This window comes from Caloenas nicobarica, chromosome 22 (assembly GCF_036013445.1).
Source record: "Caloenas nicobarica isolate bCalNic1 chromosome 22, bCalNic1.hap1, whole genome shotgun sequence".
Lineage (NCBI taxonomy): Eukaryota > Metazoa > Chordata > Aves > Columbiformes > Columbidae > Caloenas > Caloenas nicobarica.
The window spans coordinates 3,253,736-3,269,271 of NC_088266.1; the positions used below are offsets into that span (position 1 = coordinate 3,253,736).

The window sequence follows — 15,536 nt, forward strand, 5'->3', positions numbered from 1 at the left end:
CTGCTAATGCTTAACAGTGCAAACAACCGAGCTGCGGTCCCAGTTGCGATACATTTTGCCCTTTCTCCTGTTACAACATAATTTAAAGTGCCACGGAGACCTTCTGGTGTTCCAACTATGCCCTTATAACTGGACAAAAAAGTCTTGGAGAGAAAAACCCTTTGTTGTGAGAAAGTGAGTCTCCCTCCTTCATTCAGAACCTGCCTTTTTTATTGCCCCGCTACTAAAAATCACCAGTTTTCAGCCATGTCCGCATCTTCTGGCTGGAAAACCCACGAGTTGTCACGTTGTCCATAAAAACGTTGGTCCGATGGTAACAGAGTTTGCTGATTATCAGCCTAGGCTGGGTTCAGCCTGGCAGTTTAGGGCTGAAAGGAGTTTTCCCCTCCACACCAGCTTATCTTGGGCAAGCAGTTCCCTGCTGGAGCTCTGTAAGGCAGAGCTGCCCCCCTTGAACTCAGCCTTAACCCTGCCCGTTCCTGGGCTCCGCTCAGCCCCCCGCACCTTTTGCTTCCCTGGCTGGGTTCCCGAGCGCTGCGGGTCCCGCTCTGAGCCCGGCTTGGCCGCAGCAAGTCCCGGCTTGGCCGCAGCAAGTCCCGGCTTGCCGGCTGCGGCTCGGGAGGGAGCGCAGGCTCAGCCTGGCTGCATGTGCGAGTGTGTGTGCTCTGGGGGAGGGGAGAGCCAAGCCAGCCACTCACAGAAACAGTAGTGAAATCTCCCCGACACTTTAACTGTCAATCAGGCTTAATGGGGTATAAAAACTCCCCAGCGCCGCGGCTGTGATAGGCAGAGAGAGCAATAGGGAGAAATGAGTAAGAGCCAGAGCTGAAATAGTGTACGGCGTAATTCCTGCTCTGTGATCACAGATACTCCAAGTGAAAAAAAACCAGGAGAGGGGGCAGAGAGAGGCGGTTATCAGCTCAACCTTTGCAACCGGCTCAGGACGGAACGTCTATAGATATTTATAGGTATTAAAACAAAAACAACCTTACCCTGAATAGAGCCTTTCTTAAAAAGAACGTCCTGGCAATTCTGTCTTCTTTAAGCAATTTCCTGAGTCTAAGAATAGAAATGAGCTGCCTGGAAGGCACTGCAGGCTGAAATTTGGAGACATAGGCTGCTTTATTTTATTTTTCCAAGTGAAAAACCCCTTCCATTTGGATACCGGATTTTTATGTTGGTCTTTGAAGCAGAGGGATGTGTGGTTACTTTTAATTTTACTTTTTTCTCTCTTTTAATTTAAAACAAACAAACAACAACTGTCTTCCAGTTAAAAAGCAAGGAAACCGTTTTTTACCTGCAAGTGACAATCCCAGAGGACACCAACCAAGAAACAGGGGAGTGACTTGATCTTCTGCACTAGAAGGATTTTTCCAGTCCAAGAATCTCTTGCTCCCAAGTTTTGGAAGGGGGTTGAAGACTTGTCACCCATCTGGGGGTGCATGAAGGGTATTGGTTTTCTTTCTCTGTTAACTTGGTTTTGTGAAGGTTTGGAAGAGAATTTTGCCTTCCTGCCTTGCCTGGAACAAGAGGATGATTTGGAAATGGCTGGGCGCTTTGCTGCTTTTCCCCGTGCAGATGGTTTATTTGGTGGTGAAAGCTGCCGTGTGCATGGTCCTGCCACCGAAGCTCCGAGACCTGTCTGGGGAGAACGTGCTCATCACCGGCGGGGGCAGAGGCATCGGCCGCCACCTGGCCAGGGAGTTTGCCAAGCGGGGAGCCCGAAAGGTGAGAATCGCTTTGGAGGGGAGGGGGAAGATCCCACCTGCTGCGCCACTGGGGAGTCCTCCGACTCCAAAGCCTTTTCCATCACCTCTAGGTGGGATTGATGGGATCACTTTGGAAAGGTGAGACGGGAGAAGGGGCGCTGATTTGGCAACCCCCTGGCGTGCTGTGCTATTATATTGGCTCACATTTCAGGAGTTACCCACTCCTCCTCCCCCGTGTCCTGTCTTTCCCCATCTCAGCTAAGAAAATGTGAAGGTGAGGAAGGGTCCCCCTCGTGAATTCTCCTCGGCTGACAAAGGCGAGGTTTTCACTCCAGCCTGGGTTTCCCGTGGCAGGCAGAGGAGAGCTGTGCGATTCCCATGTGTGAAGCTGGTGCTCGCTTGCGTTTCTGTTTACCAGGCAGCTTCCTGGCAGGGCTGCCTGTGGGGCTGTGTACAAGGGGAGAGGGGGCAGCTGACTGCAGCTCCAGCCTTCCAGGCTCAGCTCGTCTTTAAGCTCTCCTTCGGCACAGCCAAGCTGTCGCTGCCACGTGTGTCACCCCAGACAAGAGGGGTGACACGGCAAGGGGCAAAGGGTGTGTGCCGGAGGGCTCTGGCTCTAAGCCCTACTAATATATTCTCTTGGGAAAGTGAGGAGTTCAGTTTCCCCCCCGTGGTTCTCCACTCTTGAAGTCCCTTGTATTTTGCTTTTTGCCAGCCCAGAGCTGTTGAAAGGCAAGATGAATGAGAACCCAGCAAGGAGGAAAAGCACAATGTGAGCAGGAGCTGTGCGATTGTTTGCACGTTTCCTTTAGGAAAGAGGGAAAGGGAGAGAGGCGGAGAGACTGGGCTATCTGCACAGCAGCAAGGAAATGCCAGCGGAGCTGGTGCGTCCCTTCTCTAGCTCAGGAACTGGTGACAAAACCTTGTGTTTGCATAAGTACACCTTATGTGTGAATCAATCAGGAATACAGAAAACACACACACCCTGAAATGAGGCTGGGGATGTAAAGTTTCATCTCCCCCTTTATGGGTAATAAAAGGGAGGAATCGTGAAATTAGACAGCTGCATAAATACTTGCCCATGTGAGAGAGGATGAATGAGAGTGAATAGAGAATAAAGAAGGAGAAAAATACAGAATGGGAAGATATTTAAAGAAAAATTTGCATTTAGTTTGGGATAGTGTTTTGTCACTTCCTTACACATGCATTACAGTTTTCTCTCTGTGGTATAGAGCTATTCTGGCACACAGCTTTGAGGTGCAAAAGATGTCAGCATTGAACTTTGATGTTTGTATATGCTTGTGTTTAAACATCATGTTGAGATTTACAAATTCTTGGAGGCAAAGCAAACAAGTTGACTGACCTTTGGACCCAAGCAATTTGCTGCAAGTGTATTTATATTATCTGTTAGAATACCGTGCCTCATTATTTATTTATTTAGGCTGGCTGGTTGCTGTGCCAAGCTCTGGTATTAAAGTACCACCATTTCCACAGCTAATTCAAGAGCTGCAGTTGAGCCTGAAGCTGCTCAATGGCAGCAGCACTAATGAACCAGGTGACATGGGCCAAAAGGAGAGGGAACTGTTGAAGATACAGAGCTGAGGGGGAAATTGCAGTAAACAGATATAGACTGTAGTTAATTTGTATGACTTGTCTATAAAATCTCTACATATCTTAGAAAGAAGGAATAAATGAGTGTAATTGTTGGGAATCTTTGTACTTGTCTCACATGATGCTGTGAAATGCCATGTGGTTGCTAGTTGTTGTTTAGAACTTTGAGGAGTTTTGCCTTATGGGGCTTTTTCATGTCTGTCATCAAGATGTTTCAGTTTTTGCTTTTACTGAATTTGATTTAGATTCTCCTTTCAGTTATATCATGGCTTTCCAGTAAGTCAAATATGGCACTCCTCAAGTTGTGATCCTCTCTGGTAGCGCCACTGCCTTTGCACATTTTCCCTGCAACACTAAAGCAGTCATATTCTTTTCTTCCTTAACATTTTAAGGACAATTTTACCTACATGTGGTAGTTTCCATTCCCTTTGATCTGAGATTTCATTTCTTTCCTGCCTTCTGTGACACTTCCACCAAAGGTGTGAAATTCTGAGGCCAAGACATAGAGATGAATGGAAGCAATAACTTATAGACTCAGATTCTAATAGTGGGTGTGCAGTATATCTTGGAAGAGTCATCACAGCGCTTGCGTATGGACATAGTGACGGAGTTTTGGAGGTAGGCGGCGATATATAACCATATTTTTGAGATTAGAATCTTCTGAAAGATAGGTCAGTTGAGACTGTTAGCATATGAAATTTCCTCTGATAATTAGACTGGATTGGATTTCATCTTACACTCTATTTTCAGAGGCTGGTTTTGTTAATCACAAATGAGACGTATCCGAGCAGTTTTCACAGAAGACGACAAGTGTTTGTATCTCACTAAGATTATTAATTGTCACATCTGCAATTTTTTTACTGTAAAATTTGATCGTGCATTTAAAGGTATGAAGATGGCAAGCAAGAAATCAAAACAGGGTTTATGCAAATGGAAATACAGTGTCTCCTGTTGATAGATGAGCATGGAGACTGAAATTCTCAATCCAACAGAATGGAAGTCTCAATCCATCCCGATTCCCATTCCTTACCCCCATTCTTTTAAGCCATTGCTCTGCCATTGTGCCTCAAACATGACTTGGACAGATAAATGTCTAGGAGATATTTCCTTCCTTTTTTTTTCTGTCCCCTCCAGCTGTGCCATGTTTGCCTTTCTGGTAACTGTAGCTGTTGATGAATTAACAAGATTCTAGGGAATCGGGGCTGGTTTGGCATGAGAGATGTCTCCAAAGTACCAAACAGGCTGGGGCAGCCCTGGCCTTGCCTTAGTGTGACAGTGCTGCAGAGTGGAGTTGAGCAGTCCCTGTTAACCTTGCTGGGAGTTCTTCACTTCCATCACAGCGCAAGAAATGACCTCGTGAATACACTGAAAGATCTCTCCTTTCACTCTTTCGTCCTCTGGACATTTTCCTCCTGTATTGCAGGAGACTGTGCAGCTCAGAGGGTTTGCGTGCTTGTGCAGCGGGTGGGGTGAGCAGTCTGGAATATCAGGACAGACAAGAGCCCTTACTAGATGGCAAGGAGGTAGTATCACCAACCAAAACAAGAAACGGAAACTTCACTCTTGCGTGGAATGTACCGCTTGATAGCCATGACCTCACTCTGTCAGCACTGGAGTCTAGACTATTATGTCTGCAAGGTACTTTGAACAGGATGGCAACGTGATGGGCAGCTGTAGAATGCCACAAACACAGTCATACAGTCATTATTTTGGGAGAGTGAACAAAGGTCCTGAAGGCACTGCTTGAAAACTACTGCTTCGAAAACTTATCAGAGATTTTTGTTGTCGTTGTTTTGGCTTGTATTTTGCTTCTATCACTCCTGATTTTGTTCAGGTTACAAAAAAGCCACCCTGAAAACTGTTCTTTCCATCACTCCTTTCAGAACGTTTTCGAAGCCAGACCTCAATTTCTGCATTTAGGAAGACACCTTGTCATTGAAGGGTGCAATCCTCTTCCCGGTCAGTTACAATTGGGATGGTAATCAGAAGTCAGTGGAGGAAGGAGCACCAAGGAATGGATGAGAGCTGTGTAGGTTGAGTGTTGCAAAGAGGTTATGTAAAAAATGGGATCAGGTCTTGGAATTTAGCCTTGTATTCCCAGTAATGGAAAATTGGGCAAGTTTTGAAATGAGTGTTTACTCCCACATTATCTACACAACTGCATCTGATCTTTATGGTCATAGTTCTACAGTTCTTTGGTCTTTAGGAATTATGTTGACCTACTATTGTCATGGTTTGTGTCAATTAGCATATACCTTTTAACAACTTCTTTATAACATATACCAATGCTGTGTGATAAAAGATTAACTGTATTGTGACTAGAGCTGGAAATGAACCAGTAACCAGAAGTACACGAAAAAGAATTAGGAAGCAAATATTTTTCCATGTCACGCAAAAGAATATATTCATTTGGACGTTTTGGTGAAATATGAGAGTATAGAATTGTTTGAGTCACTTTATGGTCTCTAAAGAGGCTTTCTTTCTAGAAAGACTATTGACTGACAGCAATTTGGTGACTTCCTGTTGGCAGCTGACTTCTTTGCTTGAATTTAAGGACGGGCAGAAGAATATTTGTTTCAAGTCCCAGGCTTTGATGGCATTAAACCTGTGATGTGTGGCAGTGCCAAGGGCAGCCGGTTGGATAACATGCTGAATAAGTGTTTCTGGTTGGCAGGCACAGCCAGAATTCTTTGGGTATCAGATCTGTTGATGTCTGTGAAGCAGCATTCCAGCTGGAGCTGGTTTAGCTTATAATTTAGAGCATACCTGTCTTTTGTTAGTGAGTATGTTGTCAGGAGAACAAATAATGGAGTGGAACTTGCAGAGTGACAGGCTTGTCATCTCGCACCAGGACACACTGATGTCATGGAAAAATATTGTCCCGGTGAGACCAAAATCCAGCCCTTTTTAAAATGCTCGAGGACTGGCATCGAGACAGTTGAATGAGGCTTCCCACAAAAATATAAGCACTGTGTCAATGCTGCAAGAAATCTTGAGGTAAGTTTTAAAGATTAGGTTATATATTGATGTTGTTGCCTCAGAAACCCACTTACACACCAGAAATTATCTAGCCTGAAGATGCTAAATGTGCTGTATAAGGACAACAGAAAAAGATGATGCCTACATCAGGGTTTACAATGTAGATATAAACCGAAAGGCAACAGCTGAATACAAACACAGAAGTCTGTACCGCTGGGGACTGTAAAACAAGGGATTTCAGCACCACTCATTGAGCCGTGTTTAAGTTTTTTGGAAAGGCATCACAGCAATGGAGGTTTGGGGTCTGGGATTTGAAGAGCAACAATAAAGAGTCTGGAGGAATGTTTACAGAGGTGCAAACAGTGTCGTAGAAGACACAAAGTTTTTTTAAAAATTAATTTTTCCCATAAAAGAACTAGGACAAATAGATGATGATGATGAACTCCACAGAAGTAGCCAGTTAACTCTACAGGAACTGTGGGGAGAAGAAAAAAAGAAAACAGTTCTCTTTATTTCCTTCCCATAAAATTGGGTAAGTATGTAGAAATTCTGTATTTTTCCTTCTGGACAGTTTGGAAATGTCAGCTAATGATTATTGATTTTTTGAGTCTTTGTTTTAAAATCCATTAACACATGCTGGTTAGGTTTTAATGTTTGTTTTCCACTTTGATTTCTGGACTGAACTGAAGATACAAATCTCATACCATTGCTGCTTTAAGGAATTGTGTAGGAAAGCAAGACTGAAAAGGAAACATCTTAAAGACGGAGAGCAACAGCCTCAGAGCTGACCACCGAGAGAGAGCAAACTCTGGCATTTTTAAACCTGTGTGCTTATCAGGAATATAAAGCAGAAATTATTAGAGAGATCTTTTTAGACTGTTCTTCAAAGCATTGTGTCAACATGCTGGAGAGTCGGACAAGTCAGACCCAGGCACTGCCAGATCCATTGGCTGATAACACTGACGCCAGTAGAAAAGGGTCAAATACATGTTGTTTGACCTTTATCCCAGTGGGGATTAAATTGATTCTAATTAATAGACTTGGGAATAGATGGGTACCTTGGCAGAGTTTGTAACTAATTTAAATTGTTCATCCTATTAGCTTAGCCATAAACTATGCATAATTACAAAAGGATTTGGTGGACAGCCACCCTTATGTTGCCACCTTCTTAATTACAATTTATTGAATACAGTGCTACAGAGCTTACTTGTTTTGATTAACATGGGGATTTCTGTTGTCTAACACTGCCTGAGCGGATGTGTCAGTGCTCCACTTGGGGCAATAAAATAGCGTTTGAAAGCACAAATGCAGCTCTGCTGAAATCGGTTAAGCTTTACGTATGTGAGTCCGAGATAAATCTGGCTCTCAGTAATTATATATATTTTGAGGTGGCGTAAAAATGATGCCTGAAAAGATTCTGAGCTGCGATTATCCTGTAGCATGACATAATTTTAACCACAGGTTAGAAAGAATCCGTACAAAGGTAGAGTGGCAGTTGGTGTGACCTGGCTAATGTATTTCATGCTTTATCTCAATGAAACAGTCATTTAAAAAAGATGCAAATGGATTTCAAGTTTCACTTCTCGTTCGGTCCGTGTTCCTTCTCTCAGTCAGCACAGATACCGGTTGCAGCAGTAGGTATTGTCTGTCTTTTAGATACATCATTTTCCCCAGTAAGTCCTGGGCTGGAACTGCTGGCGAAGGTTCCGTGAGTGCCTGCTTGGACCAGAAAGTGAAACTTCACCCGCCCAACAAAACCTTTTTTCAGTGTTTCTTAGAAGCTTCACTGAGCAATGAGTATCTCCTGTATAGCTAGGCCTACATTAAGAAATCAGGAGTTACTTCTCAAAAAATCATGGTATTTTAAGTAATTATAGTTGTTTTTTCATTCTGTTTGCCCTTTGAATCACTGGGAACACCCAAGTTACATTTTCAATGTTTTCTTCATATCCGAGAAGTGGACTAACTTGCACCGCTTTAACTGAAAGCAAAATCTTTTAACTCTGGGTGCTGGACCTTAAGAAAAACCTCAATATACCAGACTTAAAATAAATGGGAGTGGAAGATGTTGTTGTAAAGGCACTTTGCAGTTCACCTTTCTGTGCCCTTAAAAAGAATTGCTCAACAATAACAGCGGACACTCAGATATTTTCTACATGAAGATTAAACTAGTGTTTGTCTTAGATCTGTGGTTTTAATCTCCTTGCTGGTAGTAAACAGAGACACGTCCTCTGTCTGAGCAGAACATTTGCTGGGCGAGACTTGGCTCTGGTGGTTTGGAGAGGGAATGGGAAACCTCGACGCCCACTTTCAGCAGCTTGGGTTTGACTACAAACTCAAATTCCCTCCCTCCTGAAACAAAACCTTACCAGGGAGGACAAAACTCAGCTTACTGCCTTAAAGAGGTCGTGCTTCCAAGTGGAATATTAAAGACATCCAGCTGGTACAAGTGCTAATAGAGCGGGGCTGGCTCTGAGCACAGTGAGCTGTCAGAAATGAGGTAAGAACGTTTCCAAGCCTCTTGGGAATGACGGGAGCCCTGTCTCACTGAACCGAGTTGTTTGATTTGGGGGCCTGAGATTGTGCAATGTTGCAGAGTGTTCTTTGTGTTGCTTGTTATTTGGTTTTAATCCAGGCCCCTTAGAGACCATTGTCTATGTTGTGTTTATATCTGAATGTGTGCTTTATGGAAGCAAGAGGTTTACCTCTTTAAAAGCAAAATATTTCGTCATCAAAGGGTTTTTTCAGGGCTTCATTTCCCTTGCTGCTGAGGTGCGACTGTTGCAGATTGGGCTGTGACACCTTTATGCTGTAGGGACGTGTATGCACACGAGTGTGGCCGTGTGCTCTAGTGTGTGTAGTGATCTGGCACCTTGTGTCTCCTTTACAGCCCCGAGTTCATCGCCGGGTCAGCCAGTTCCTGACGACGTCGTTACACTTGTTTACCGCTCAGGCAGAGGAAGTGCCGAGCTGATGGGTTTGACCACTGTCATTATCTTATTTTAGTCCAGTGTTTTTGCAAAATCGGGAATTTAGAAAAGCATCCTCTATAAAGTGATTTTATTTTCTCTTCCTGACTGAGTTAAAAGGGACAACAAAAGATAGAAAATTCTTAACCGCTTGAATTATATTACAAGAACAGTGTTTTGTGTTGTCGTTGATGAGGTTAGTGCAAGTAAATAACCAGAATGCCGATTATAGATTGAAAAACAGATCCATCTCAAAGGGAGTCAGCATAATCGGGATGAACTATTCTGCAATACATTAAGCCAGAATGGCTTCTTTAGCCACTAGAATCAGTGAAAACAATTAAAATACTATTGGTTTGCTTTTGAGTCCCAGATTTAGGCCAAGCCATGTTATTTGTATCAGGATCTAGGCTTCCAAGTGCAATTCCAAGATGACAATACATTACAGATTTCCCACTGCCCTCACTCAGCACTCCTCCTGTAAGTCCTGTCCATTAGTTCCATTATTTTAGTCTTTTTGTGTACCTATCAATATTTTTCAGCGGAAGTAAAGATTGTTCTACAGTGCATGCGAGTCAACCAAAAATAGGGCTGGTTTTTAGGGCTGAATTTCGCACACTTCATAGAAGCAGCTGACAGATCCCCCATGCTCTGCAATCTCCTGGCAGGTAGAAAAGCCTTGTGACATAGAGCTGTGCTTGTTCCTGACTGTGAGCACACTAAGGAATTATTATGCCTCAATATTATGTATTATGCTTCAATATTATGTTACTGCCCCCTCAGCTAAATCCTAGGTACTGACCAGGTTACTTGATATAGTTTATTTTACCGGAAAGGAAAGCTTATCTCATGTTCTGTTATAACTTAATTGATTTTATGTTCGTGTTGAAGTGCATTAAGTTCACTTTGCATTGCAGTGGCCTAGCAAGCACGTGTGTGATAGGCAATCACATCTGAAGGATGGTAACTTCCAGGGAGCCGTAACTTCTTAATATGCTAGAGCTTGATTTGTGGTTGCCTGAGCAGCCCCTCTAGTTTACATAAGCATCTGATTAGAATTGATCAATTCTGGATAAAAGCAATGATCATAACTTCGCTTCTACATTTGGATATCATTTTATTCAAGCAGAGCTGTGCTGTTTTCCACGTTTTTATAAGCTGGGTAGCTACTTCATCTTAGCGCTGTGTCAAAAAAATTGGTCTAATCAGTGAAAGGCCCTCTTTAGGCACGCCGTACCCCTCTGGGACGTCTGCTTACGGTCCTCCCATTCCCATCCTCCTTCTTCGGCTTAATAGGCTGAGAGAGTTAAATATGTCCTGAAAACTGTCATTTGTACAACAGATGAATAGATTTTAGAAATTCTGCCCTGTTGCATAGCAACAGCCACCATTAAAAAAATAGCATTTGAAGGGTACATAAAAAGATAGGAAACCAGTTAAGCATTTAAATATTGAAGCTTTCTTTCTAAGCAGTATCCTTTATTTCTTGGACTAAAATACTTAGAAAAGCTCCTTTTGTCAGCTCTGAGATGGTTTTAAAATGGTAGCAATTCTCTCTTTCTGGATGCAAAGAAAGGAGACTTTTAGGGGAGCTTGTCTGGAGCTGTTGCTAGCGCTCAGTTTATACGCGTATTTAATGTAGGCTATTTTAACTCCCAATACTTCTCCAGTAGCCTCATGGGAGAAATTACTTTTTCAGTCAAAAGCTGCATCCTATTATGCATGTTGATGATCTGGAGCATGTTTTAGGCCTTTCTGGAGGGTAGTTTATAATGACAGTGTTAGAAATGTTATTCATCCTTAGGTTTCCATGTTTGCTTTTGTTCCAAAACCTCTCAGCATTTCAAGATTAGGCACTCTGTTACAAAAGTCTTCTCAGAAATATAAAGGCAAACTCTAAAAGATAATCCAGTTCTGTTGGTACCCAGTTGGTAGCTCTTTAATTCTTCTTTTCCATAAATTTGTGGTAGGTCTGATTTTTCCAGTCTCTTATTTAAGAAGTAGCAGACTCTTCAGTTCACTGTTGGTTGAACCAGGCAATTTTAGGAGTTACTTTCACCCAGTCAGGTGACAGAAATAATACTGTGTTGGATTCACGTGTTGAAGTTCACATGTCCTTTACTTCTAACATTACCCTATAATCTAAACTTCTGACTGTTTTTAGCTTTACAAAAACAAACACTCTTACCATTCAGTTTCAACATAACTTTCTATCATAGTAAATGTTTAACTATATTACATGAACGTTTAACCTGCCACATTTTAAGAACTCTTAAGCCTGAGCTGTAAGTAAAAATAATAATGCAGAATTTTGGAAGGAAAATGTGCAAACAGCAAACCTTCAACTGTGCTGAAGTGCCCTGTTGGACCATGGCATTTTTATCAGGCAGAACCAGGATTTTCTTTTTTCCTCTGAAATGTTATTTATACTGACTTTCCATCCCTCCATCCTGTCTGCTGGGCTTGCAGTTCAAAAGCGCTTTCTGCACCTGCGTATTTCCCCTCCCACAATTTCCTGAGATCTGTGTGCACGTTTTCGTATGAAGCCGGGTTATAGAACTGGCATGCCGAGCGGCGGCACACCGGTTATTTTTACACGATGGGGTATTATATTTCTTTTGGTAGATATCTTCAAAGCCTTACCTCAAATATATAACTTTAAAAACCTTACCCCTCCTCCCCGCCCCCAAGAAATGCCACTTTTTCCTGCTTTGCAGCCAGAGAATTTTATTGCTGGATATTTCTTTGTGTGCTTTGGTTCCCTGGAGCAGAGGCCGGTTCTAACACATGGTGTGGCAGACATTCGCCATTAAAAAATCTGTCGGTTTTTCCCCCACAAATGCTTCCATGAACCTTTGCAGGGTGACAGCCTGTGGCCACTTGGTGCTTTTGTTGGAACGTGCACTCCGGTTGACCCTGTCCCAGCGTTAATAGGATTGTAAAGGCTGACTCCTGCGTGACCTCTTCTTGCAAACAACCCCAACCCTTCCCCTTCCTCGACTGCTGGGTAGGACAGAGCTGAAAAGTGGTGCTCCCAAGGCAATCTGGAGTGACAGTTCATGTTGCAGACGAAAGCAATTGGAAAAACCACTGGGAAAAAAGTCAGCGTGGGGCCACCTGTCCTTAAATAGTCCTGGCTGTGAGAACAGTAGGTGTTTGTTCACTTCTTTACAGGGAGCTGGTCTCAAATGCCTGAATAAAGATAGAAAATTGCAAATTTTCTTTCTAAGGAAGGCCTCTATTAAATGGAAGATAGGTAGGTATGTAGTTCTCTGACTTTTTAGGTGCTGTTTTGCTCCCTTCAGAGGAAAAAAAGGAGCGAGTGGGGTACGATTGGAATTGACTGTGGTTTGGGTGAATAATGTTGATCCCGTTGAGCGCTAGGTCAACATATAAAGTAATAAAAGTTCTGACTGTAGACTAAAGGAGTTGGAATTCATGACTCTTTACTCCTAAATTTTAATCTCATTACTGTATATTACTCCTGGCCTTAACTCAAACCAGCTATTATAAAGTCTGTGTTTTGTGTTTACGGTGGTGGCAGGATTACATTTAACTGAAATTCTTATGGCTTAATGTCTTCACAGCTTCTAAATACTAATCTACAAAAGTTTGTGTGTAAAATAGGCAAAAGGATTTACTCTCTGGATTTCCCCCGTTCTTACCTGTAATCTTTCCTGCAGCTTTGATATTCGCTTTCCACTGTGCGAACTGAGAAAATTTTGCCGCTGGCCTGCTTTGTTTGCTCACTTTTATAGAAGTGTCACTAAGGGGGCTGGGTTAAGTATTTTGACCTACTTCAGGCATCAAAAGGTTCTTTTTTCCTTTCTAAAGCAAAGATTGGCTTTTCACACCGAAGGGCCACACCTTTCACTCTCCCAGTAATCTGTCTTTCCTGCCTCTCCCCGAAAAACTCCTGAAAGGACTTGTCTGCCTTTGCCCTGGGGGCAAGAGAGGGGAAGGAGTGGAGGAGAAAACCCTTTGCCATTGACAAGCTTTGGAGGCTGTAGGATTTAATTGAGCCTCTTGTTCTCACGATATGCAAAACTTCGCCGGGATTACGGGACACACTGGAATGCATTTCTTTGGAGGACCAACTGTGAGTTAGTACTACCAGGCTTTGTAAATATATGGGGCTAAGATTGACATACTTCAGTGGATTATCTACACTTTGTACTTCCTAAAAGTATGCAGGAACTTTGAGTGTTAGGTGCAGAAAGGCTTTCTGTGTTTGAACAAAGGTGGCAGGCTGTGCAATTACAGAGACCAACTCAAACAGAGCAACTTTTGTTTCACTGGACTAGGAAGGAGGTTGAAAGGGGGAATGAAATGTGTTGACCTACCAACTACTTCCTATCTCTGCTGATCTGTGGCTAAGAGTTGTGGTTGATTTGTGGAGGCAGCAATAATGAGATCAGGCAGGAAGGGCACGTCCCTGTCTCTCTGCAATGCTTTAATCTTTCAGTGTCTTCAAATTGATACAGAGAATTGCTTTGTGAATCGTAACATGCTGGAACTTTTGGAATAGGAGTTATAGCTGCTGATCACAATACACGTTGTTGCGTTGGAAAAGACTAAGAGTAGACAACTCCACTAAAATATAACCCAGATAATCCAAGGGGAGCGTCAAGAAATGGCACATGTTCAGTCTCAGAAGTGCATTTGTTGTGGGACACTTTTCCAACACTGGTCTAGTTCACTGGAGTGAAAGTCTAGCACAGCGGGTTTGCTGAAGATACCGTGCCAAATTAATTGACGATGTAAAAGGGCAACATTCCTTTGCTTCTGTTCTTGAACTGTGCTAGCAATAAAATTGGACCAAACAAGTTGAATAGCCTCGTAAATGATGTAAAATTAGCTCCAACCTCATCTCCTGCACCAATAATGTACTTCAGGCTCTGGAAGCATAGGTCATGTGTGCATTTTGTGGTTGATAGCAGCTTCAATCTAGACCAGTTTATATAAATTAGTGGCTTTATCTGATTTTGTGGCGGTCAAAAACATAACTCTTACTTACTTGTGTTATGGTGAAAATCAGGATTTAAACCTGCAGTCAGGTTTGGGGCTTTTGGCAAGTAGCCAGCGCAGGCCTCTTGTAGAAAGTCTTGCCTTAGTACAACAGCAGCTAAAACCTTCCCTTTGCCTCCCCTCCGACCGCAGCGCACGTCTTATTAGCAGATTAAGTCCAGAGTTAAACGAGTCCTCTGGGAGTGGAGGATGCAGGACTACTGAGCCTGCCACTCTGGCTGGGATGATTTTCCTAAGGCCAGATAAGGAGTCCTGTGACTTGCCAGAGGGGAGATCTGGAGATAAGGTTTGTTTTGCGAAAATCCTGGGAAAATCTGCCCTCAGCTGTGATGTCACAGCCCTTGCCTACTTTAAAGTTAATTAAGAGGAGGGTGTGTTAAGTTCCTCTGTCATCATAAATCTAGTCTTTTCCATGTCCAGTGGCAGGAAGACCCCGACCCTGCTGCTGCGGGGCTCTCAGCGCCTCTCGCTCGCAGCGCGGAGCAGAAGCGATTGCTTTGACATTCCACCTGCCTCCCGACTGCCAAGCGCGGGGTCACCCCGAGGTAACCCCGAGGTAGGAGCAGGTCTGCCACAGCGGGGATTAACCGCCTCGCTGGGCTCCTGCCCTCGACAATTTTCTGGTCAGTAACTTTTGGAAAGGAGAGCGTGTCTAGTGCAGCAGGGAGGGGCAGGCAGGAGAGGATGACGAGAGATGGAGGAGAAGAAATAGGGGCTGGATTCTTTCCAGGATGGAAAACTGTCTGTCCAAGAACTTATCTGAAGTATAAATTAAATATTCCTCTATCCACCATTAAATTACTGTGAATGAGTGGCTGTACAACATCCTGACAGGCTGCGTAATAAGGAACGCCGTGTCTCTTTTCTCCTTTATTCCTCTGCATTTTCCTTTGTCCCAGACAGGAACTTCTGTGTCTGTAAGAGTCATTCTCTCCAGGACTTAACTGCCAATTGGGACACACTTATTGGCAATTTAGAATTAAACTTAAAAAAGGAAAGGAGACACAGACCAGACTCTGAGACCCCTGTCTACATTTTGACAATTGTGCTTCCTAGTAAAATGGACCATTTCCTAAACTGCAGATCTAGACTCCTTACAAATGCAGAGCCTTCAAATCCTGACCGGGGCAGGATGGAGCTACATGGTCCCTTTCTTGATGTTGACTGAGCAAAGAATAAAATACGTGTTTGCTTGCATATAAAGGGAGGTGCCAACTGCCCGTGTTTAGGCTATCTGGAG

The 15,536-nt window shown here is 43.3% G+C and overlaps 1 protein-coding gene across 3 annotated transcripts in view; it reads left to right on the forward strand.

The window, feature by feature from the left end:
- The first annotated feature begins 798 nt into the window (after positions 1-798).
- The window catches only part of DHRS3 (dehydrogenase/reductase 3), a 29,183-nt gene continuing 14,445 nt past the window's right edge, over positions 799-15,536 (forward strand). For all 3 annotated transcript variants that reach the window (XR_010607426.1, XR_010607427.1, XM_065649874.1), the window contains exon 1: positions 799-1,728. Coding sequence is in view for 1 of the 3 variants with exons in the window: in XM_065649874.1 (XP_065505946.1) it covers positions 1,534-1,728 (195 nt within the window). In the remaining 2 variants the exon portion in view is untranslated. The remainder of the gene's footprint in view (positions 1,729-15,536) is intronic.